The sequence below is a fragment of the Caretta caretta genome, chromosome 1 (genome assembly GCF_965140235.1).
Source record: "Caretta caretta isolate rCarCar2 chromosome 1, rCarCar1.hap1, whole genome shotgun sequence".
NCBI classification, from domain to species: Eukaryota; Metazoa; Chordata; order Testudines; family Cheloniidae; genus Caretta; species Caretta caretta.
Window position 1 is genome coordinate 249,881,399 of NC_134206.1, and position 26,382 is coordinate 249,907,780.

General features: G+C 44.3%; 1 protein-coding gene across 4 annotated transcripts; it reads left to right on the forward strand.

Annotated features, from left to right (window-relative positions):
- The first annotated feature begins 25 nt into the window (after positions 1–25).
- Positions 26–25,588, forward strand: LOC125626981 (uncharacterized). Of its 4 annotated transcripts, none has more exons than XM_075122903.1 (13): positions 26–163; positions 5,793–5,916; positions 7,199–7,425; positions 9,245–9,610; positions 10,766–10,857; positions 11,066–11,240; positions 14,155–14,383; positions 15,012–15,571; positions 17,299–17,464; positions 18,522–18,715; positions 21,169–21,332; positions 22,686–22,927; positions 23,280–25,588. In XM_075122903.1, exons 1-12 carry the CDS (start codon positions 140–142, stop codon positions 22,906–22,908), a joined length of 2,544 nt encoding a protein of 847 aa, XP_074979004.1. In that variant the 5' UTR covers positions 26–139; the 3' UTR covers positions 22,909–22,927; positions 23,280–25,588. The 4 variants fall into 4 exon arrangements, with proteins under 4 accessions (XP_074979004.1, XP_074979005.1, XP_074979007.1 ...); XM_075122904.1 differs by having other exon boundaries at positions 22,686–22,923; XM_075122906.1 differs by lacking the exon at positions 5,793–5,916 and having other exon boundaries at positions 61–163.
- Positions 25,589–26,382: the final 794 nt, after the last annotated feature.

The following is a 26,382-nucleotide window of genomic DNA, read 5'->3' on the forward strand; positions in this document are numbered from 1 at the left end:
ATTGGCCTGAGCCCCAGAGGGCACATACCAACTGTAACCACGGAAGGAGGGAAGAGAGAGAGAGAGACAGGGACAACCCTACCGCCTCGGCCCTGCAACGGGGACGCTTACCCGAAGTGACGCCCTCCCGGTCCCAGTAATGCGGAGAAGCGCCATCCTTATGGTAAGTAAAAAGAAAAGGAGTACTTGTGGCACCTTAGAGACTAACCAATTTATTTGAGCATGAGCTTTCGTGAGCTACAGCTCACTTCATCAGATGTTTACCGTGGAAACTGCAGCAGACTTTATATACACACAGAAATCATGAAACAATACCTCCTCCCACCCCACTGTCCTGCTGGTAATAGCTTATCTAAAGTGATCAACAGGTGGGCCATTTCCAGCACAAATCCAGGTTTTCTCACCCTCCACCCCCCCCACACAAATTCACTCTCCTGCTGGTGCTAGCCCATCCAAAGTGACAACTCTTTACATAATCAAGTCGGGCTATTTCCTGCATAGATCAAGGTTTTCTCACATCCCCCCCACCCCCATACACACACAAACTCACTCTTCTGCTGGTAATAGCTCATCTAAACTGACCATTCTCCAGGTTTAAATCCAAGTTAAACCAGAACATCGGGGGGGGGGGGTAGGAAAAAACAAGAGGAAACAGGCTACCTTGCATAATGACTTAGCCACTCCCAGTCTCTATTTAAGCCTAAATTAATAGTATCCAATTTGCAAATGAATTCCAATTCAGCAGTTTCTCGCTGGAGTCTGGATTTGAAGTTTTTTTGTTTTAAGATAGCGACCTTCATGTCAGTGATTGCGTGACCAGAGAGATTGAAGTGTTCTCCGACTGGTTTATGAATGTTATAATTCTTGACATCTGATTTGTGTCCATTTATTCTTTTACGTAGAGACTGTCCAGTTTGACCAATGTACATGGCAGAGGGGCATTGCTGGCACATGATGGCATATATCACATTGGTGGATGTGCAGGTGAACGAGCCTCTGATAGTGTGGCTGATGTTATTAGGCCCTGTGATGGTGTCCCCTGAATAGATATGTGGGCACAATTGGCAACGGGCTTTGTTGCAAGGATAAGTTCCTGGGTTAGTGGTTCTGTTGTGTGGTATGTGGTTGTTGGTGAGTATTTGCTTCAGGTTGCGGGGCTGTCTGTAGGCAAGGACTGGCCTGTCTCCCAAGACTTGTGAGAGTGTTGGGTCATCCTTTAGGATGGGTTGTAGATCCTTAATAATGCGTTGGAGGGGTTTTAGTTGGGGGCTGAAGGTGACGGCTAGTGGCGTTCTGTTATTTTCTTTGTTAGGCCTGTCCTGTAGTAGGTAACTTCTGGGAACTCTTCTGGCTCTATCAATCTGTTTCTTTACTTCTGCAGGTGGGTATTGTAGTTGTAAGAAAGCTTGACAGAGATCTTGTAGGTGTTTGTCTCTGTCTGAGGGGTTGGAGCAAATGCGGTTGTATCGCAGAGCTTGGCTGTAGACGATGGATCGTGTGGTGTGGTCAGGGTGAAAGCTGGAGGCATGCAGGTAGGAATAGCGGTCAGTAGGTTTCCGGTATAGGGTGGTGTTTATGTGGCCATTGTTTATTAGCACTGTAGTGTCCAGGAAGTGGATCTCTTGTGTGGACTGGACCAGGCTGAGGTTGGTGGTGGGATGGAAATTGTTGAAATCATGGTGGAATTCCTCAAGGGCTTCTTTTCCATGGGTCCAGATGATGAAGATGTCATCAATATAGCGCAAGTAGAGTAGGGGCTTTAGGGGACGAGAGCTGAGGAAGCGTTGTTCTAAATCAGCCATAAAAATGTTGGCATACTGTGGGGCCATGCGGGTACCCATAGCAGTGCCGCTGATCTGAAGGTATACATTGTCCCCAAATGTGAAATAGTTATGGGTAAGGACAAAGTCACAAAGTTCAGCCACCAGGTTAGCCGTGACATTATCGGGGATAGTGTTCTTGACGGCTTGTAGTCCATCTTTGTGTGGAATGTTGGTGTAGAGGGCTTCTACATCCATAGTAGCCAGGATGGTGTTATCAGGAAGATCACCGATGGATTGAAGTTTCCTCAGGAAGTCAGTGGTGTCTCGAAGGTAGCTGGGAGTGCTGGTAGCGTAGGGCCTGAGGAGGGAGTCTACATAGCCAGACAATCCTGCTGTCAGGGTGCCAATGCCTGAGATGATGGGGCGCCCAGGATTTCCAGGTTTATGGATCTTGGGTAGTAGATAGAATATCCCAGGTCGGGGTTCCAGGGGTGTGTCTGTGCGGATTTGATCTTGTGCTTTTTCAGGAAGTTTCTTGAGCAAATGCTGTAGTTGCTTTTGGTAACTCTCAGTGGGATCATAGGGTAATGGCTTGTAGAAACTCGTGTTGGAGAGCTGCCGAGCAGCCTCTTGTTCATATTCCGACCTATTCATGATGACAACAGCACCTCCTTTGTCAGCCTTTTTGATTATGATGTCAGAGTTGTTTCTGAGGCTGTGGATGGCATTGCGTTCCGCATGGCTGAGGTTATGGGGCAAGTGATGCTGCTTTTCCACAATTTCAGCCCGTGCACGTCGGCGGAAGCACTCTATGTAGAAGTCCAGTCTGCTGTTTCGACCTTCAGGAGGAGTCCATCTAGAATCCCTCTTTCTGTAGTGTTGGCAGGGAGACCTCTGTGGATTAGTATGTTGTTCAGAGGTATTTTGGAAATATTCCTTGAGACGGAGACGTCGAAAATAGGATTCTAGGTCACCACAGAACTGTATCATGTTCGTGGGGGTGGAGGGGCAGAAGGAGAGGCCCCGAGATAGAACAGCTGCTTCTGCTGGGCTGAGAGTATAGTTGGATAGGTTAACAATATTGCTAGGTGGGGTGAGGGAACCATTGCTGTGGCCCCTTGTAGCATGTAGTAGTTTAGAAAGTTTAGTGTCTTTTTTCTTTTGTAGAGAAGCAAAGTGTGCGTTGTAAATGGCTTGTCTAGTTTTAGTAAAATCCAGCCACGAGGAAGTTTGTGTGGAAGGTTGGTTCTTTATGAGAGTATCCATTTTTGAGAGCTCATTCTTAATCTTTCCCTGTTTGCTGTAGAGGATCTTGATCAGGTGATTCCGCAGTTTCTTTGAGAGCGTGAGGCACAAGCTGTCAGCATAGTCTGTGTGGTATGTAGATTGTAATGGATTTTTGACCTTCAGTCCTTTTGGTACGATGTCCATCTGTTTGCATTTGGAAAGGAAGATGATGTCTGTCTGTATCTGTACAAGTTTCTTCATGCAGTTGATAGATTTCCACTCCATACGGCTAAATGCAGTGCCTTGCATAATGACAGGTTTCAGAGGAACAGCCGTGTTAGTCTGTATTCGCAAAAAGAAAAGGAGTACTTGTGGCACCTTAGAGACTAACCAATTTATTTGAGCATGAGCTTTCGTGAGCTACAGCTCACTTCATCAGATGTTTACCGTGGAAACTGTAGCAGACTTTATATACACACAGAAATCATGAAACAATACCTCCTCCCACCCCACTGTCCTGCTGGTAATAGCTTATCTAAAGTGATCAACAGGTGGGCCATTTCCAGCACAAATCCAGGTTTTCTCACCCTCCACCCCCCCCACACAAATTCACTCTCCTGCTGGTGCTAGCCCATCCAAAGTGACAACTCTTTACATAATCAAGTCGGGCTATTTCCTGCATAGATCAAGGTTTTCTCACATCCCCCCCACCCCCATACACACACAAACTCACTCTTCTGCTGGTAATAGCTCATCTAAACTGACCATTCTCCAGGTTTAAATCCAAGTTAAACCAGAACATCGGGGGGGGGGGGTAGGAAAAAACAAGAGGAAACAGGCTACCTTGCATAATGACTTAGCCACTCCCAGTCTCTATTTAAGCCTAAATTAATAGTATCCAATTTGCAAATGAATTCCAATTCAGCAGTTTCTCGCTGGAGTCTGGATTTGAAGTTTTTTTGTTTTAAGATAGCGACCTTCATGTCAGTGATTGCGTGACCAGAGAGATTGAAGTGTTCTCCGACTGGTTTATGAATGTTATAATTCTTGACATCTGATTTGTGTCCATTTATTCTTTTACGTAGAGACTGTCCAGTTTGACCAATGTACATGGCAGAGGGGCATTGCTGGCACATGATGGCATATATCACATTGGTGGATGTGCAGGTGAACGAGCCTCTGATAGTGTGGCTGATGTTATTAGGCCCTGTGATGGTGTCCCCTGAATAGATATGTGGGCACAATTGGCAACGGGCTTTGTTGCAAGGATAAGTTCCTGGGTTAGTGGTTCTGTTGTGTGGTATGTGGTTGTTGGTGAGTATTTGCTTCAGGTTGCGGGGCTGTCTGTAGGCAAGGACTGGCCTGTCTCCCAAGACTTGTGAGAGTGTTGGGTCATCCTTTAGGATGGGTTGTAGATCCTTAATAATGCGTTGGAGGGGTTTTAGTTGGGGGCTGAAGGTGACGGCTAGTGGCGTTCTGTTATTTTCTTTGTTAGGCCTGTCCTGTAGTAGGTAACTTCTGGGAACTCTTCTGGCTCTATCAATCTGTTTCTTTACTTCTGCAGGTGGGTATTGTAGTTGTAAGAAAGCTTGACAGAGATCTTGTAGGTGTTTGTCTCTGTCTGAGGGGTTGGAGCAAATGCGGTTGTATCGCAGAGCTTGGCTGTAGACGATGGATCGTGTGGTGTGGTCAGGGTGAAAGCTGGAGGCATGCAGGTAGGAATAGCGGTCAGTAGGTTTCCGGTATAGGGTGGTGTTTATGTGGCCATTGTTTATTAGCACTGTAGTGTCCAGGAAGTGGATCTCTTGTGTGGACTGGACCAGGCTGAGGTTGGTGGTGGGATGGAAATTGTTGAAATCATGGTGGAATTCCTCAAGGGCTTCTTTTCCATGGGTCCAGATGATGAAGATGTCATCAATATAGCGCAAGTAGAGTAGGGGCTTTAGGGGACGAGAGCTGAGGAAGCGTTGTTCTAAATCAGCCATAAAAATGTTGGCATACTGTGGGGCCATGCGGGTACCCATAGCAGTGCCGCTGATCTGAAGGTATACATTGTCCCCAAATGTGAAATAGTTGTTTCCTCTTGTTTTTTCCTACCCCCCCCCCCCGATGTTCTGGTTTAACTTGGATTTAAACCTGGAGAATGGTCAGTTTAGATGAGCTATTACCAGCAGAAGAGTGAGTTTGTGTGTGTATGGGGGTGGGGGGGATGTGAGAAAACCTTGATCTATGCAGGAAATAGCCCGACTTGATTATGTAAAGAGTTGTCACTTTGGATGGGCTAGCACCAGCAGGAGAGTGAATTTGTGTGGGGGGGGTGGAGGGTGAGAAAACCTGGATTTGTGCTGGAAATGGCCCACCTGTTGATCACTTTAGATAAGCTATTACCAGCAGGACAGTGGGGTGGGAGGAGGTATTGTTTCATGATTTCTGTGTGTATATAAAGTCTGCTACAGTTTCCACGGTAAACATCTGATGAAGTGAGCTGTAGCTCACGAAAGCTCATGCTCAAATAAATTGGTTAGTCTCTAAGGTGCCACAAGTACTCCTTTTCTTTTTGCGAATACAGACTAACACGGCTGTTCCTCTGAAACCTGTCCTTATGGTAAGTAAATAATTGTTATCCCCCCCCTTTTCCAGGAGTGGTACCGGTCCAGACGCTACCAAATCCTGGGAGGGGGATCCGATGAGCAGAACCCCTTCATTAAGGCGGATAAAGAGGAGCGAGAGAAACATGGCAACTCCCCACAGCTATCCACGGCGCGTTCTCCCGTAGAGGTGTGTGTGTGTTTTTTACCTTAGTCTGTATTAACGGACGTGCAGAAAAAGGCTCCCACCCAGCTCCGGAGATGGTTCCGTCCAAGGCGCCTGGTTACTAGGCAACGGCATCCTAAACTGCAGATTCCGACAAGCGAGTGGGAGCCGGGTAAGTGGGAGCCCGGGGCGGGGGGAGGAGCATCCCCAGACACCCCTGCCCTTGGGGGGCCACATCACACCACACACTGCCCTGCCCGGGGGTGGGGGGGGGGGGGCGGCGGCACACACCACACATTTGTGCCCTGCCCTGGGGGCCCAGAGGGAAACGCATACACACCCACACCGACCCCTGCCCTGAGGGGTAGAAGAGACCCACACACACACCTGCCCCTGCCCTGGGGGCGGAGGGAAGAGATCCACCCCCCACACACACTGTGCCCTGCCCTCCGTTCTCTGCATCTCACCAATACAAATACATCGGGTTCCATGCTGGTCAGGGAGCCCAAAGCAGGGCTGGGCAGTGATGGCCGCCACCTTCCAGACAGAAAAGGCTCGGAGCGGGATAGGGAATTTTAGGGGTGAAAGTACCAAGCATAGGCATGGAGGAGAAGGTTGGATTGCCAGCCCCAAGTATTCAAAAATCATTACTCAGGCCCCCCCAAAATCATGAGATTGACTTAAAAATCAAGAGATTTACAGAAAAATAATACATTTTGGGTCATTTTTATTTTCCTTCTGGTTTTTGAACCTCTAGGTCACACTCAGGTGACATTTTGAAGCCTGAGGGCTAGAGTTTTATTTTTTAAATGAAAGCTGAGAGCCTCCTGTAATCACATGATTCCAGGAACTGGAACTTTAAGAAAAACACCAGGTAGTGTGAAACTCATGGTAAAATCATGAGTTGGCAACAACTCTGCAATTAACAAAGTATTAAAATGCTGGAAACCAGCATATCTTTTCCTAAACTAAGTTCCCTGCTGGTTCTACTAGCCCATGCAGCTAAACTAGTGATAGCACCAATGGGAATTGTTTTTAAGAGGCTTTATCTGCATGAGAGAGTGATGAGTTAACTGTAATGTCCCTGAGTTAATGGGAAATGATATTGCATGCACACACAAATTGATGCTACAGTTGATGTCTGCTGGCTAACAGTGTGTGAAAATTACTCCCTACAAGTTCTAAGGGTGGTGCTGTAGTTGATGCAAGCTCATTCATCTGAGTGCCTACACGATGCATCCTGCTACTGTGATCAGATGCTGTAGTACAGACAATGCTTTGGGTGTGTTTTTTTTAAAGCAGTTGAGAACTATGGGAAAGTAAATACACTGAGTGTTATATGACTGCTAATTTAGCACAGGTATTGGGAATAGATTGGATTCACCTTGTACCCCAAGCCCTTTGTAAAGTCAGTTTTAAGGATCTTTTCATAAATGATCTGTTTGTTTTGGCAGCTGGTTGTCTTCATGCTTTGGCCATGTCGGTGCTTTCTCATCCCTACTGTGCCACCTTACCTTTGGTTGGTGATCTCCAAGACCGGAATGTCACCTTTGTGGTCAATATGTTGGAAGGCATGTCCTCCAAGCAGGATTTTCTGAAGGAGCATCTCATAAAGACTCTCTTCTTGATGGCCAACAGGCCAACAGAGTCCACATTCAACATCATAAGCTTTGCCAGCAAGGTAATGCCGACGCAGCCATTGCTGGGCAAAGGGTTAAGGTTTTATAAGAAAGCATAGTAAGGTGACATCAGTGGAAACAATGCTTATAATTGTTGCTGTGTTTGAATTATAGTAATTAACTAGTGTAATCTCTGCCAGGTGAGGTGGCTGTAACAAGTTAATGGTCCCCAGTGGGGTGAAATAAGTATAATAAAATAGGGTTGGAAAATGCCTAGTGGATTACCCAGTCCCTCTCCCTGCCAGCATAGGACTATTCCTCATAGTATAATTTCTTGTGTTCTGAGTACTTGGTTCCACAGCTGGCCTGGGGATATCCTGCTCCTGTTTAAGAGCTGACAGTTGTGGCAGTGTCAAAAAACGGAATTCTAACATCAAGTGTGATGGTGGTTCCACTCATTTGCATGGTAATACTTCAAAATCTGGAAGAGCATTCTCATGCAGTAGCAATGTTGGCCTCTGAGCGCTGGGAACAAATGGAAAGGGATGGGATTTGCTGGTAGATGCCTTGGGATCTTTCATGCATGCTTCCTTACATTTGCTTCCTTATTGCCTGGTTCTCATCATCCCTTTCGCACTTTGCCCATCCAGGTGGTCCTCTTCTAGAATAGTGAAAGATGACTTTCCTGTTGCCCTATCACCATATCTTCCTTTAGTTGAGGGAACATGGAACCCAGCTCTCTGACATCTTCTCTTGTATGTCTCACCAACAATTGAAGCTTAATATAGCCAAAACTGAACTTCTGACCTCTCTTCCCACTATCTGTCACTATTGTTAACTGTACCATCCAGGGGCGGCTCTACCAATTTTGCCGCCCCCAAGCAGTTGCTGCTGAATTGCCGCTGCCACAACAGTGGCGGAGCTGCCGCCGAATTGCCACCACGCCCGGAAGAGTGGCAGAGCTGCCCCCAAAAGCCGCCGTGGCGGGAAGAGCAGCCAAGCTGCCGCCGAATTGCCACCACGGGACACGGACTGCAGCCCCATTCTGAATGCCGCCCCAAGCATCTGCTTGGAAAGCTGGTGCCTGGAGCCAGCCCTGGTACCATCCTTCCTGTCATTCCAGCCCCGTAATGTGATATTATCTTTGACTCTTTCATCTCTCTAACCCAGCACATCCAGGACATGTCCAAAACTTGCTGTTTTTCCCTTCATAACTTCACTAAGATTTGGTCTTTTCTCTCTGTCCATGACTGAAATAACTCTAGAACAGAGGGAGTTAGAGTAATCCAGCATATTGACTAAAATCAGTCAGCTCACAGTTACCATACTGAGTTATACAGATGGTACACAGAAAAACATGAGGTGGAGTTAGATAGCAACGAACCTGGCCTTTAGAATCTGTGATTACACAGAGACTCTCATAAGACACCATCATAAGACTAACATTTCCTTTTCATTTTTAACCAGGGAAATTTCTGGCTTTCTACCACAGCCCTTGATGGGTGGTAAATTCCTCTTATTCTCCTTCCATCTTCCTCCAAGGAAATCCTCTACAACCCTGTTGGGAGCCTCAAAACTCCCCTCACCCTTAAAGACCATAGAATGGCACCCCGGTTTCTTCTCCAGAAATGTAGAGCCCATCAGATCTTAGCTGACTAGAGCAATTGTATTGCAAGATGGAAGAAACTCCCTTCTCCACCCCAGAGGATGAGCAGGCTGAGAATCAAGTCCCAGATCTCATATATGTCAGACCATTTACCAAAATATCAACTAGCTAACTCATTTCTCAGTTTTAACGAGTTTTAAAACAATTATGTGTTATAAAATATTTGCTTAATAGATGTTTATTGTGTTTGGTTAAAAATTTTGGCTTTTGTACAGGTGATAAAATGGTGCAATAGTTTGGTCAAATGTTCGCTCAGTAACATCATTGAAGCAACCGCCTGGATTAGAGCTCTGCAGTGTGGGAATGGTGCAGATGCTGTGAGTGCTTTGGCTATGGCATTTGAAGATCCCACCTGCCAGGTGGTATACTTGGTCACTGATGCACTCTCTGAGAGTGCTTCAGAGGAAATCTGTAGCCTTCTCGCAGAGACTGGAGAGGAACGCCCAGTGCACACTGTGTACTTGGTAGAAAAGCCAGGTGACTATGAAAGCAGCACACAAAAAGAAATGGAGAAAGTAGCCAGACAGTCTGGAGGATCCTTTCAGGTGATCACCCCAGACCCTCCTGGAGCTTCAGAAGAGGTAAGTCAATAACAGCAGTTTTAGATTAAATGAATGTTTGGTAATCCCCATCCTCATAAACAAAATTTCACAAAACCAGAGCTAGGGCAGAGGAATATTTCTCTCTAGAAAGGTGGCCACTACATATTTTGTCTGGCTACCTGCAAACAGAGCTGCCTGTGACTAAAGAAAGGAAATAAATTCAGAATCTCTGTTAAAGATTATGTCAGAAATTTCAAGATTGCACATGCACACAGTTGTTCTAATGAGTACTCTCTCCCTTTCTGTAGTGCTCACAACTTTAGACTCATACTTGGGAGTGTAGTGCATGCAGTATGCTCTACCTCAGGGGAAGGGGAGCATCTCATAGTGCTCTTGAACAGCAATACCTGAGACCAGTATTAGGGATCAAATTTAGATATATATAGGTGCAAACCCGTTGACTTCACCAAACCTGGATTTGGCCTGTGAAGTGGTGCAGATAGGCTTTCAAATGAACTGATTCCAGCTTTTGAAAAGAGAGACTATGGTCTTGGGGAATGAGGTGGAGATCCTGGAGGAAGCCCTTGCAAAGAAAGTATACCTTACTCCTGCCAATTGATTTCACATTTACCATGCGAGCTGTCTGTGCAGCAGTGTTGGCTACAGTCGGTCCAAATATCTTTTTAGACATCCCATTGGTATTTGGGTCACCATCAGCAGGTAACATTGAATATTGTCCTTCTAAAAAAATAACAGTAATGTTAAGCAGTGCATTTAGTAAACAAAATATTAATAACACTTGGCATTTGTCTAGCATTGGTGTTCACAGATTTTTTTCACAGTGTGGATCACATCTTAATAAAAGGGTTATGCAGGGCACTTGGACACTGACAAGAAACAGACGATCATTTAGCTATCATATGTTAACATCTTTGATTTATTTTGTATTTATATTCTAGTCTCTTAATGTTCTTCCTTTTAAACCTTTAGATTGCTTGAAATGGGAGAAATCAACTATAGTACACTTATAAAAGCTCATATACTACATTGAGAGGTGTGGTTAAGAACCAAGATAGATTGCTGAATTTTGTTTGCGTATGGATTAAGGCTTTAAATATAAAATAACTGGTTTAAGGATTTATGGCTTCATTCAGAAATTAGTTTAATTTTCTGCTTCTTCTTCCTGTTTTCCAGGTAAACCCAGGGTGTACCTCAAGCATCCATTGTTGCAATGTTATCAGTAAATACCCCTCTTGTTCTATGCTGATGAGTCATCCCAAAGCACAGTAAGTTCAAAATGTGGAGCATGGGACTGCCAAAACCATCAGAGTAGTAGCTCAATTTGATAACCTAGCGAAGGAAACAACTTGGAAACCACCCCAGGTTTGGGTGGGTTTTCTTTGGCTTTAATTTTCATAAATTGCAGAAATCTGCATTATCTATTGTGAGAATCTTAATCCCTTCTTAGAACATACCACTATTCTGTTTCCACAGCTTTCCTATATGTGTCTGTGCAAATTCCCCTACTATACCTCTGACAACCTTGACAAAGGAAGATTTAATGGACTGGTCCCTAGAGGCTCCCCATTTGCTGAGGGGGGCCCAAGTCCTGGCTAGAAGAGAGACTGATGGATATTATTATCTGGGCCACATTGCCCAAGAGGTGAAAGTAAGTCTTTAATGTAAATGATGGTTGTAAGTGATTCCTCTTTGGGTCACATGTGATGTTTCTCCCTATCCCTCACCTTGGGCTTCACTAGGATGGGTCTCCTTTGGCTATCCCATATCTCTCTCTCTTGCTGGATGGGTATTAAGCGATCCTGCAGTGGCTCACAATTGTGGGAATCAACCTCAGGGTACACTGTTAGGAAACAAGGCACAAACCCCACACCGGTTGTGACTTCTATATGTAGATGTCGCTAATCAATTATCAAGTGTCAACTCCCCAGGCAGACAGTCTCCTTGAGTACTCTGATGTATCTCGCCACCCAGATAAGTGTATTTTTGTGATTGATGGTCCCTTACACCAAAGATCACAGCAATCCTCAGGTTACTCTCAGTCCCAAAGGACCAGTCACTTACCCTAGGCCAATTGCACTTTAGATCTCACACCAAAGACGACATTTGCAGTCAATCCTATAACAAACTATCTAAAGATTTATTATATAGGAAAAGGAAACAAGAGTTATTTACAAGGTTAAAGCAGGTAAGCATATATACACACAAATGAGTTCCAATCTTAAGCTTTAAAAAGTAATAGAAGCTTCCATAATAAGCAAGCTCTATATGTCCTTTAGGGATAACCCAGGCTAAGCACTGAGGATCTTTTGCTTATGCTTAGTAATCCTTGCCACTCAGAGTCCAAGCAGCATAAAGATACAGTTCCTCCCTGTTAGGGATTTTATTTGCTTCTCCTTCATGTGTTTTGAGCTGCAAACTCAGCTGATGGAAGGAAATCACTTGCGTGACTCCTTTTCATGAGGGGGGGATAGCAATCAACAAACTCTTTTGTCCTCTCTGATGTTTCACAATAGTTCACCTGGGCCTTTCTTTTGAGACAGGACATAACACCTTCTGTTGGAGATCAGCACTTTACACTAATTAATGTCTCCTGTCTGGTGACTTACACAGTCACAGAGACTTATAATACAAATGCTTAAATATTACCTTACAATATGGGGTACAGATGTTAGAAGTGAGATTAATACATGCAGCATCTTACAAGCATTCAATAAAGTCTAAACACTAAGCACATTTTTATAATTCTAACGCCTTTTTACACACAGGTGAGCCAGAATGGTTCCAGCAGTGTATTTGTCAGTGTTCCACTGAGGCTTGAGGTCCTTGGCATGAGCTGGTATCTGGGATTTCCTAATCATGTTGTTCTTTGCTTTTCAATGACTCTTAGCTGTTTACAGCAAGGAGTCCTGCAATCAGAAGGAGATACATTTTTGGTGAATGCAGTAAGTTGTCACTCAGAGCCAGTCACAGCCAGCAAGTTCTTTATATCGCCTTCACCCAGTTCCACCCAAGCTGGAAGCAAAGTCTAGCAGCTAAACAATGCTTGGGAAAAAATCAAACAAACTAAAATGCCCCTCTCCTGGACCCCTTTCTCCACAGGCATCTCTGCTGGGGTGGGTTTTTTTGACTCCCCTCTCTCTGTGGCAGCCTCTGTTGTTCCCTGGGTCTCTGTCTGCAGCAGAACTCCTGCCATCGGGTGGCCTGGCCCCGAAGACTTCCCTTTCTGGGGGAATATGCCAGTACAGTGCTCTTTGTTCAGAGGGCATGGCCCTTGTATAACAAGTGGACAAAGATGCTTTTGTTTTGGAGCCGATCTCTGTAGTTATCGACTAAAGACAGGTTTCAGAGTGGTAGCCATGTTAGTCTGTGTCAGCAAAAGCAACGAGGAGTACTTGTGGCACCTTAGAGACTAACAAATTTATTTGGGCATAAGCTTTCATGGGCTAAAACCCACTTTGGTTTTCTAAAGAAGGGAATGCTCACTGAAGAATTTCATTGGTATGAATTCTGTTTGGTTTTTAAGATGACATAATCTCAGGCCTCCTTTGCTTTCTTCTCTTTGGAAATGTGCAATCAGCAACCTTTTATGGTCAACTGAGTATTTCACAGCCATACAAGGAAAAGCTGGGTATAGAACCAGGGTTTGAGCTAAGGATCACTTAAATTAAACAAATGTGACTATCAAATGTGCAGAGTCACTCCCTGTATGAAATCCTCAATACAGTTCATATACGTCATTGTTTTGTGAGGGAAAAGGAAAATGCTATCAAAGCCCTTCAGAGGTTATTTTATCTGGGCCAGTGGTCATCAAACATTTTGCAAGATGATGTGACTGAGTTCAGGATGAGGATACTAGGGGGCAGGCTGGCTGAAATAGCGGCTCTATATCAGCATTGTTAACTCTGTGACCCACCCTAATAGTGGAAAAGACCATGCCCTCTGTTGTTTTAATCAGGAGGGAAGCAGACTGTTTTGGGAAAAACAGAAGAAAAGGGTGTTGGCTTCTTGGCACTTGTAGAATTTAACACTGAGCTTTCCCAACAATTTGCCAGTTGTGGAGCAGAGGAATTGCCTGAATTACTCCCCACTCCTAGGGTGGATGCTCAGATTAAAGCAGTAAAAATTATGGCATTGGGAGTATTTTACCATTTTATTTTCCCCTTTATTACTATGTAACTGACCATGCAGCAAAAAGCAGTCTGTCTTGGCAACCCTTTTTCAACTGACTGGGGTGATAGAAGTCTTCCTTAGCATGGCAGTTGTGCTGCTCATCTCCAGTGAACACAATTCTGGCAAGATCCAAGAGTGGAGGGAGTGGAGGGCTTTACCTGGTAATCCGCTGTGGTCTTCAAGCTCTTTAACTACCCTTAAAGCCTGATTTGGACAGAACAGAGTAAAAAAAAAAGTAGTGTTCTAGGTTCAGTGGGTTCTCCGACCATGTGCTATTTTTTAGAATTTTTGCCAGTTGCCTCTCCCTAGTGTTAGCAGCCTCTAGCCCCTGTGTTTGGCCATTTGTGGGACTCACCTGTTTGTCTTGCATACCACATGGTTTAATCCTGCAGGGCTCCAGGGAACGTTTTTTAATTGAGTTTGAGAGAAGTCGGCTGCTGAAAGGCAAAGTACAGTTTCGCATGCAAGAAACACCCCTCTATGACATTATCCACTATGAAGATGCCAGGCGACAGCCACTGGCTCCAGGAGACAGAGTCTTGGCACCATGGGAGGCTAAAGGTGAACGATATGGCCCAGGCACTGTACTAAAGGCTGCAGAGAGCTGTGAAGCACAGTTAGGTACAGTACATTTTTTCCCATTATTATTTATATTGGAGTAGCACCTTGAAGTGTGCTAGACACTATACAGAAAGAAAAGCACAGTGTCTGCCACAAGGAGCATACAATCTGTAATATCTTCCTCTCTTCTTTCCGTCTCTTTTCCTTTCAGTGCTGCTGAGTAACCTTTTCCTGTTCAATGCCAGAATTTTGTGCTGCTTCATGAATCAACCTGTAGGGCTGCTTTGTGAATGGGGACTTTGAAAGCATTTAATCTGTTGTGGAATCAGGTGATACCGCTTCTGACATAAAGAGAAAAAAAAGGGTTCTGGGGCCTCTCATGTACCCAGATGATTTAGGCTACTCTCCAGATGCATATTGGGTGAAATCCTGGCTTCACTGAAGTCAGTGGGAGTTTTGTATTGACTTCAGTGAAGACAGGATTTTACCATTGTCTTCTCAGTAAGTTTGAAAGAGATGAGTGTGAATCCTAAATATATAAAGCAAAGCCACTTTTAAATGGTTACAAAATCTTTCCCTGCTTTCTATAGTACAAGATTGTGTTTCATCTCCAGGTCTCCAAGAGGTCAATCAGGCATGTTTTTGGCATGCTTCTAAAGTGCTGTTTGTCATTTATTTCTATTTGCAGCCAGTGGAAATAGCAGAGTGCTGGTGAATTTCTGGAATGGTCAGACTAAGAAGGTGTCCTCTGACTTAGCTGTACGGATTCCTCTGCCCCTGAGCGAACGCATCATCCTGGAACTTCAGATGCCATTAGTAGCCAGGCAAATGTTGGTGGACTCAAGCTCAGACTATCCCTACATTGTGACACCTGGTTACAGAGCTTCAGGGCATTGCAGACAGGATCTAGTTTGCTGGCAGGGTTCCACACAGGTTCAGTCAAGTCCTAACTGCAGCTCTGGATGTTCCTCACTTTGCCATTGCTGCCTTAGAGCCTGGTTGCCCATCAGGCCCACAGTGAACAGAGCACAACCAGAAGATGTCCTGATCCCAGGAACAAGCCTGACCAAAGAAGAGCTGAGCAGGAAGATAGAAGAGCAGCTGTCTAAAGGGAGAGTCCCCATTTCAGAAAGGGTCTCCACAGAGGAAGATAAAAAGGAAAAGAAGAAGAGACTAAAGAAAGAAAATGCCCCTAAAGATTTAGGATCCTGTGTGAAGATAGGAAACAAGATTACAGAACCCAAGAAGGTAGAGAGTGCTTCATACTGACTATGGTATTACAACATCCTTTGCTATAGTTGCAGTAATATCCTGTGATTCTGTTTTCTGTGGCAAAAACTTATTAAAAATACTGGACTAGATTATCATGTATAATTGAGCTCTGCTAAGGATGCGGAAATCATAGATGGCTTTCTACCATCTTTCTGAGCCTTTGATCTAGGGAATAGCTGGGCTCTCATTCATTCTCTGGCACTGGCTGGAATAGACTCCTAGTGGCTACTCCACCTGCTCAGGATCACTGGAGCACAACACAATCTAGCCACACCTCATCCTGCCTTGGCATGCCCCCTTTACAGTGTGGGTATGGGCAGGACAGGCTGTTGCTAAGATGGTTTTGTACCACTCAGTGATTCCCCTACAGAAGGAATCCCTACTCACCCTGTTAAGGCAGCTCCATCCATGACACAAAGGGGTAGGACTAAGAGTGAGGATCTGGACTATATTGGTTCCACAGTCAGGTATTTTTGGCATGTTTATTGGTTCCAGGGTAACTTGTATGTTTCACTCTTAACATTTGATTTGCTTGGTTATTGTTGTTCTGCATTAATATATGAAATAATACAGTGTTAAATGCACATACAAAGATAACATTTATTGCATCAGATGTCTGTACAATTAACTGGCAGCATACCTACTGCCCATGTATAAATCATGGTAATTGCTTGTACAAGTATAGGCATTTTTGTGCACACTAATCAGTCTCTTTGGCTTTAACAAATATGGTCCCCCAAAGATTTTTAAACCAAAGAGTAGAATGAAGATTTTTTTTTATACACAAGCACTTTGTAATACTAAACAGTCCTTCAGAATTCAGGGTTTTCATTTTTCTTTGTTTGTAATGTAAATAATTCCTTGGGCTGAGTGTTAGAAGCCGATTCTCAGTTAGTATAAATTGTCAGAGTTCCATTCATAGATTAATACATTTTAAGTCCAGAAGGGACCATTATGATCATCTAGTTGAACTTCCTTCATAAAACAAGCCAGAGAACCTCACTCAGTAACTTGAAATCACTGGTGTTATGACAATTTACACAACGGAGGATCCCCACCGAGATTTTGCAATTTAATAATGAATGCATTTCTTCCTTTTCTGTTTAATGTGGTGCTCATGGAAGGGCAGGCTATCAGCTAGAATGAGGCCTAGTTCATGCAGGTATTGTGCATTAGCTTCTTCATGTGGCTCTCCAGGGAACCACAATTCTGATTTACCTCACCTCCTACTAGTGCGTGTCTGCCAATGCACCTTATTCCTGGCCTGCTACTCCAATTTTGGGTCCCTTTAATGCAGAAACATTGCCAGTTGTGGGGTAGCTTTTAGATACAGACAAACCTAAGAAATGGGCAGAAACGCCTATGTTTAAAGACTTCAGTTATTCCTTGAGTAAAGAAACCAGTTTTATTTTCCTTCTGAAACCCCAGTTTCAATAAGCTTGGCTTGCTTGTGTCCATGTCAAAATGACAGTAAAGTTTGTCACCGCTGTGTCAGCAATGGTGACTCCTCTCCAAGCAACATTTCCCTCCAGCTGAAGGCTCCCCAGTCATTCAAGTAGTATCAGCCAGGGTTAGTTTACACTAACCATGGGATTAGTGCAGTAATGACAAGATCATACGGTAGCTTATTTTGTAAATTCATGTTACTGACACATTCTACTCCCCACTGGCTAAGCATTTTGATAGTTTCCTGTTGTTTCCAGAGCCCTCAGAAGGAGATGGCTTCAGCAGATTTGATGGGAGATGCTCGTGCCATGCTTGATATTGCTGTCCACCCAAACACCTGCCTAATGGAGTCAATGCACAATGACAAAGAAGACAACAAACACTGTGGGGCTGATCCCGAGTCTCTTCTGAAGAATGAACCTGGTATTGATATTGTATCAACTAGCTGTTTCATACAAGCCTAGGACATGCCATATCAGATGAGAGCATTGGTTCTTCCTGTCTGGTTTCTTGTCTTTGTCAGTATTTCATTCCTGGTGCCTTAAAGGAAGATGAAAAAACACCATAATGCATCTGGTCAATCGTGCTCTGCTATGCTTAGGTGCTAGTGGTTGTGCACTATGGTGATTTACTTACCTTCCTCTGAGACATGAACAGTTCCTTTCGGGCTCCTGCAGCTGCCACCTTCCCTGAAGTAAGAGCTTTGATTGCCCCATTTTAGCATGCACTACAAATTTTATTAGTCCTAAAGCTATCCTACCCTTTTTAAAATCTGACTGTAGTATTTGACTGGACTGCCTGTGGCAAAGGATTTCACAAGCTGACTATAATCTTTGTGAAGAAATACATGCTCTTCTTTGTTCTGCTTTTTAATTGCCACTTTAATTTAAGAGATTAGTGCTCTTTAATTGCACTGTGTAACCCCTTGTTCTAGTATTATAAAAAAGGTTCATAGTCTAAAATATCTTTTAATTAAGTCCCCTTTAACCAATGCCCTCCTCACTTAAGAGAGATCTGTGAGATGTGCAGGCAACTGGGAGTGGATTCCAAAGGCCAAAAGCCTCCTCCAGCCACATCACCTATTTAGTGCCATTGTTCCATTCCCTGTCCTGTCTCCTACGAGGAGAGGCTGAAGCTGGTATAGCAGAGGTGAACATTTCCTCACAGCCAGGATTTCCAACAGCATTCCCTACAGTAACTCCTACTGAGGGAGGCTCAGTAGATGTGAGCACAGTCAATGCTTCATCCCAGTTACTGGGTAAAAACTCCTCCTTGTCTATGTTGGCAGGATTATTTTTGAAAGTGGTGACCATCCTGTGGTCACGAAAATGCTCTCATTTCCTTGGGAAGAAATGTTAGTACTTACTGGTAATAAAAAGATCTTGCTTAAATGCATTTTACTTTAACACATTTTTCTGTCTATCTGTTCACCATTTTGTAAGGTGTCCATCACCTTTTATATCTCTAATTTGTCTGAAAGCTCTTTTTCAGTCCAGCATGACAGAAGCTCCAGCTCAGCATCACCCAAGGAACCCTCCCGTGAAAGCACATGCTTTCGGCACTTCCAGTCTCCAAGCTATGTTTGACCGAGTGGATCAATCACTGAAGAAAGACCGCTTGACCATTGAATCAGTTCTGCATATACAGAAACCCCACAGCGCTCCGAGTATACAGGTTAAGAGCGCACAAGATTTTCTAGGAAAAATAAAGCCAACATTTGTTATTGCTGACCCAATGCCTGGTCAATGTCTGTTTAAATCAGTTGAACAGATTCATGATTGGCTTGTGCCACAAAGTTCTTTTTGTCAATTTCCAGAAAGGTTACTTCCATAAGAGCCTAATTAGAAGTAAGGAAATCTGATCTCTGATTGGCTAAGTGCCAGGAGAATGAGTTGACTACTGGACACTGGCTCAAATTCTCCAGTGCAGCCAACTCCCATTATCCTTAGCCATCTCTGTGCCAGCATAAATTAGACAGCCTAAGGGCTGCTCTAATTTATGTTGATTGTCAAGAGGACAGGGATACCTGGCCATGCCCCAGTCACACTCTTTGCTGGCAGCTGGAGGTGTAGGTACCTCTACCGTATTGTGGGGGAATCCTCCAATGGTGTAATCCTCCGGGGCAGACTATGCTGTTTTAAGGGCTGCCTTATGTGGGGAGTGAGGTTCAAAGCAGCTAACCCAATCTGGCCCAATTAGTTCCTGGCCATTAGGTTCACAGGATTTATTCACATGGCATGGTATAAATCAATTAGCATGGCCTCATTTTTGTCCATTTTATGATGACATGTACTGCAACAGAAGATACATACAAACATCAAACCCCCATCAATACATGCTGTCATTGTCCAGGAACAGGACATTTTCTTGTATGCTGATATTAATACTGAGCCCTTCTGTGGAGCTTTTTGTCTTCATATACTGACTAATCCTCTCAATCATCTTTGCAAGATATAGACAATAATTCTTCTTTTACAGATAAGGAAACCAAGGAACAGAGCAGTTAAGTGACTAGCCCAAGGCCATAGGGGGAGTCCATGTGAAAGCTGGGATGAAAATTGAGGGTGTACTAGTCCTCAATACTGTGTTCTAACCACTAGATCAGTGGTTCTCAACCAGGGGTACATGTACCCCTGGGGGTACGCAGAGGTCTTCCAGGGGGTACATTAACAAATTCCAGTGGGTACATTAACAAATTCCAGGGGGTACATTATTTGCCTAGTTTTACAACAGGCTACATAAAAAGCACTAGTGAAATTGGTACCAACTAAAATTTCATCCAGACAATGACTTCTTTATATTGCCCTATATACTATACACTGAAATGTAAGTACAATATTTATTATATTGATTTTATAATTATGTGGTAAAAATAAGAAACTAAGCACTTTTTCATAATAGTGTACTGTGACACTTTTGTATTTTTATGTCTGATTTTGTAAGCAAGTAGTTTTTAAGTGAGGTGAAATGTGAGGGTACACAAGACAAATCAGACTCCTGAAAGGGGTACAGTAGTCTGGAAAAGTTGAGAGCCACTGCACTAGATCACACCGCTTTTTCATCTTCCATTTATAAAGCACCTTTTAATTTTTTGAAGTTTAAGTTTTTGAAGTTTGTTTTAAATCTTTCCAACTGTAACACATTAAGCATGAACCACTTACAGGGCCTAGGTTTTGCAAATTAATACACATGCCACACAGCAAAGAATAGCAAAACACTTGAGAGATTTTGCAAAAATACCTACAGCTTCAGACACTGACTTTTTTAATTAAAAATTTTTTAATTAAAAAGCAGCAGAAACATTACATGAGCCTTCTAGGGACAATCAGGAAAATAGGGAAGGCAATTGCAGCCTCAAGTTCCTAAAGCAACAGAACTATAGCTTATTGTTATTTAAATTAAAACTTGGATCTGAAGCTTCAGTGATTAATTACAGGATGATTTGCCTCCCTTCAGGTACACTTGTGTTAGGAGTACACTGCATATTCAGGAGACAAAGTAAACACTGCACAATGAGATAAAAACTCAGTGGATACTTCATTGCTCATGCTTTTCATCCCTAAGGATATGCTTTTACAAACGGCAAATAAGAAACACTCTCCAGCACTAAAATACAGCCACTTCTTATGTGAAACATGGCAACTACTCACCTCTGGATACATTACACCCCAGGAAGTGACAAATATAATATCTGTTCAAAACTACAGGGAGAAATTTCCTTTGCCATAGGTAGGCAGAATGTAGTTATCCCCACTGGAATTTGTTAGCACATGTAGGTTAATACCCCAAACTCTTGTAAAATCCAAAGTGGGATTTTTAATAACCACAAGTGGTCAGAACCTCTGTTCTAATCCAAAAGTTGCTGTAACAACAACATAGGGCAGTTCTGTGTTTTGCATAAATGCTGACTAAGCTGCAACAGTGCTGCCAACTGAATTGTGAATACCATTTCTTGAAGTACCTGGATTTTCCTTCACCCAGCAAGTTATAGACCACGTTTGACCTGTCCATAGAGTTGCTCTCAGAGCTCACGAATGTCGTTGGAAAACTAAGCCTTACTGATTATACAGGACTTCAGTTTACATTAGGAACAAACCTTTACTGATATTAAGGACTTTTTCTTTCAGAAATCAGTCACCAAAGGTGCAACTCAAGAGAGCCTGAGAAAGATGAACTTCAACACAGCCAGGATTGAGCACAGAAGGCAGCAAGCGGAGCAGAGACAGCAGAAGAGGGAACAACAGCAAGAGGCAGAAGGCCTCAAACGGCAGTTGATGCGCGACAGCAGGCGGTAATGGTGTGGGGTGCAGGTGGGAGGTCAGAGCGTGGAGGAAAGATTTCAGCAACTCCTGAGGGTTCTCCATGTCTTTATAAGTACCGGGTATTCTGTAGTGCGTGCTTCCTGAGCTAGCCCTTTGGTACTATTTATTTTAAATGTTTATAGAGTGTTCCCCCACCCTAGTGGCTGAATGGTGGTCACAATTGTCCATTTAGAGCCTAAGACTTGGAGGGGTTGAGCACCCTCAACTCCCATCCACTTCTGAGGGAAGGGAGGGCACTTACCACCTTGCAGGATTGGGCCCTTAAATAGTACAGTTGGTTTAGTTATGGTTCTGAAATGTACTCCTTCTGCCCTCCCCAGCAGCTGGAGTTTACCTTCTTCTTCCTGCAATTTGATTAACTGATGAATTTCCAGTGGTGACTCATGAAATCAGAGACATCTTTTAGTATGAAAACATTCTTATATTTTGTTATGAGTCAGAGGAGTCAAAATTATGCCCAGCTGAGGAATCTCCATTGGTCACTTTCCTGCGAGGGCAACACCTAATTGCATGCAATAGAGCAGGACCACAGTTGTCCTCATCTTTGGGCTTGCCTACACAAGGAGTTATTCCTAATTAATTCCCTGTATGGATGCTCTCATTCTGGAATAAGAGTGCCTTCTTCTGAATTAGCGTAATCCACTTTAGAAGTGGATTATGCTAATTCAGAAGAAGACACTCTTACTCTGGAATAACAGCATCTACACAGGAAATTAATCAGGAATAGATATTCCACTTTGAATTCACACCCTACCTTAATTCAAATTGACTTTCCTGTGTAGACAAGCCCCATCTTGATCTGATCTCAGCATATGCTGGTGAAGAAAAAATAGTGTATGTTGGGACCTGCGGAGTCAGGCTGCATCTCTATTGAAGATTAAGGTAGTCTTGGGCTATATTGTAGACTGTAAATGCAGGCTTGCATTTGGCAACAAATTGCAGTTTAGCCACCCCTGTTCTAACAGTAACAAAACTGGGCACAATAAGACAGGAAGTAAAGTACATGTTGGCTTGAAATTGCAAGATGAACAGAGGGATGTAGAATGTAATAGCTAGCGATGGTTGCAAACTTTAGACAAAAACAAAATTTCACTTTTTTTTTTTTTTTACTATTTTCCCACCATCTGTAGTAATTATTTGAGCAGGAATTTGTCCAGGAGACTGGGGTTAATCTCCTTAACCTTGCAAAAAGTGGTATTGTAGCTTCAATGTCCAAAAATTGTCAGGACTTCTGGCTTACATCCTATTCATTGACATTGACATTTTCCCTTTGTTTCTCTTGGTTTCTGACAAGCTTTCTGGAAATTCTGTTTTGGACACAGACAGCGGTCTCTTCAGAGGACACTGCAAAGCTTGGAGAAGCAACTGGAGTACAATAACATGGTCTGCCAGCACATGGCAAAGCTCCAGACTGGCAGGGCAGAGAGGAGCAGAAAGGAGTCCTCCTTGCAGGAAGAGAAAGGAGAGTCAAAGGCTGCAGTTCTTAAAGGCACAGCGCTTGCAGAGAGAGGAGTTGCAGGTAGAATACAACCAGAGGAACTGTGATCAAGATAAAAAGAGGCAGGTAAGGGCTATTTCACTGCTTTTCTTGGACTCTTCCTTCTCCTATACTGGAAGCAATGCACTGTCTAAAATAGTGATATTATTTGGAGATACAAATGTGAAATGTGAATTTAACATATACAAACTGATGAAAGGAGAGACGGAGATGTCCATATCTCTAAGGACTGTTTCAGAATGCTGCATGCCAGCCTTCTGTAGCAGGAGTCCATGCAGAGAACTGTTTAGAAGGCGCTAGCTGTGGCAAATTCACAACTACCCCATTCCCTGTTTGCGCCAGTAACAGGCACTGGATGGAACCGAGCCTGAGAGCCGGTTGTAGGACTTCAAACATCCTTTCACTCCCTTTGCTGTAGGATTTGCTGAGGAGCAGAATGCAATCCCGGCAGGAGACCCTAGAACGAGAAATCCAGGAGCAGGACACCCATCAGAGGAAGCGCGAGGATGCCAAATGGAGAGCATTCCAAAATCGGGACCATTTCCAACAGAAGCTGGAAAAGGAGTGCCAAAAACATCATCACCTCCAGCAGTACCTCAGAGAGCAGAATCTTTTGATGCTCCGGGCCTCGCTGCTGTCATAAAAAGCCTTTCGCGTAGGCAAGTAGGCCTCTGAGCATTGTAAATCTTGTAAGTATGAGTCAGTGTGCTGGGCCTAGAAAATGGTGCCACTGAAACAAGCAGATTTATTATTATTAGAGCTATCTGATAGCTCCCCTTCATCACAGCCAGAGGGCCTTTTCAGGTATGTGTCACTTATATGCCTTTCTTTTTGGGGAGTCTAACCCGTCTATCCAATGTGAAGAGACCCAGCTGTCTGGCTTCCTTGTGCCTTATGTGCTACACGTGTGGTAGTCTAGCAGATGGAGACAGCCCAGGTCAGGGCTAGGGATGATAATGCACAGCAAACGAGAGAGGAATTTGAAGTGTGATTTGCTACCAAAAAAAAACAGCGCAATGTTGAGTTTCGGACATAGGCATCCCAGGGAGCAGGAAGGTGAGAGGCCCTGCCTGTGGGACTCCAATGAGAGCATCCCTGCAATACTGCATTCAGTTCTGAGCCCCTCAGTGAAAGGAAGATGGCAATGAATTGGAAGGACTGAAGTATCATAATGATTAGAGTCAAAATAAAAATACTGTATAACTTAGCCAGTGAAGAGGAACATTAGGCTGTAAACACCAAGGAAGGAGAATAATTATTTAGGCTTCTACAAGAGGTATGCTTAGGAGTAGGGACATAAAAATAAGAAACATTTGAATGTCTGGAAAAGCTTCCAGAAAGCACAGTCTGTTAAGCTGTGGATTACTTTCCCATAGGAATTGTGGAAGCCCCATCCCTGTAGCCATTTTAAACTAGCCTTTGGGCACAGCCAAAGCAAATCTATTGTGAACAATTCAGCACTGGCAAGGGGGTGAGCCATGTGACTAGGTGTGACACTCTCAGGGCCGGTGCAACCACTAGGCGAAATAGGCGGTCGCCTAGGGCACCAAGTGGTTGGGGGCGGCCGTGGAGCGGAGGTGAGCTGGGGCAGGGGGGCGTGGGGAGGGCCGCCTGCAGCAAGTAATGGGGGGGGCGGTGCACAGGGGAACTGCTCCCCGCCCCAGCTCACCTCTGCTCCGCCTCCTCCCCTGAGCACTGCCCCGCGCTGCTTCTCTCCCCCCCAGGCTTGCGTGCCAAACAGCTGATTGGGGCCGCAAGCCTGGGAGGTGGGAGAAGCGGCGGCATGCTTGGGGAGGAGGCGGAGTAGAGGTGAGCCGGGTGGGGAATTGCTGCACGTGGCTCCCTGGGCTGAGGGAGGGGGCGGCAGGAAGCTGCTACACAGCTCCCTGGGCTGAGGGGAGGGAGGGAGAAAGGGGGCGGCGGGGAGTTGCCGCAGGGGGGACACCTCAGGGCGACGGGGCAGGCGCAAGGTGGAAGTTTCACCTAGGGCGCGAAACATCCTTGCACTGGCTCTGGACACTCTGTACCTCAAAGTAGCACCCTGGAGCCCCCGTATTCACTACTGTGATATGATTAGGATGTGTTTCGTACAAAGTATGCCTTGTGAGGTATCATTTTAAAAGTTTTAATCTGTTGAACATTAATCTCCTGTTGGATTGTGCGTGCTGTCATTATATGTGAAGTTATGCAGTATTGCTATATGTTGTGAGGTTGGGCACACACACAAGCAGCCTTTCAGTTACAACAAAGCCATCAATAGCCAGGCAGCAATAATAGCTCATCAACACACAATTCACTATCCCAGAGACTTCTCAGAGAAGGCACGTACACCATGGGGGTGGACTAACCCACATCACAGCAAAGATCTTTCCGGCAGGCTGGAAGAAAGCATAAAAGGAGAGGCAGTGACATCATCATCACTTGGCCTTTCTTCCCACCCAACTCAACACCTGGAAGAATGTCTGGTGGACAAAGACTTTGAACTGGGGAAGGTTGGTCCCAGGTTGGAAGGTAATCCCAGCCTCTGTACTGAGGAACTGTAAAATACTTGGACCATCTGTTAGGGTGAGAAAAGCTGTTTGATTCAACTCTTGCTTAGACTAAAAGTTTAGGATTTTGAATGCATGTGTGCATTTTTATTTTCTCTGACCTTTATGCCTATCACCTATAATCACTTAAAATCTATCTTTCTGTAGTTAATAAATCTGTTTTATATTTTACCTAAAACTGTGTGTTTTGATGGACGTGCTTGGGAAGTCTCAGCTCAGATTACCAAGGCTAGTACATGTCCACTTTCCTATGAAGGAGAGGCTGTAGGGAGCCAGGGTGGCCTCCCTCCTAACCAGGGGGTAAAAAGCCACTCTCTCAGCCTGAGTGGGCAGGGCCAGGCGAAGCTTACTCCATCCCCCCCCCCCCCGAAGGGGAGGGTTGGAACAGGAACTCTAGGATGAAATTACAAGAGCTGCCATTTCTCATGCTTCTTGCAGAAACAGATTAGCAGCTGGAGAACAGGAAGTATTTCCTTCCTGATGCCCGTGATACCGTATAGAAGCTTTCAGCACTGGTCACTGCCATAGACAAGCTGTCAGCTCTGCTGTACAGTCCTACATTTTTCCCCTGCATGTAGCCTTCCCAGGAAACCGCCAGTATCTTTAAAGCATCACACCCAGACTAATACAGGCTACTGCTACTTCCACGTGTTTTTCTTTCCACTCCTGTGAGGGGTGATGACTGTCACTTTTGTGAATGCCAGTCCACTGCCTGGCATCATCAGGTATCCGTATGTATCAACTTTGAGCTTCTCCTTCAGTAGCAGAGAGCTCCTAGCCTTGGCTTTAATTAGCCAGAAATGTAACTAATGACATGCTCTCTTGTGACCACAAATGACACAAGATTTAGAACACTTCATTTGATAAGAATCCCTTTTACTGCAACTCTAAATGGTCTGATTTCCTATATGGTATGATAGGAATAATCCCCACTTGAGATATTGTGTTTCAAATGATAATACAACAGAACCA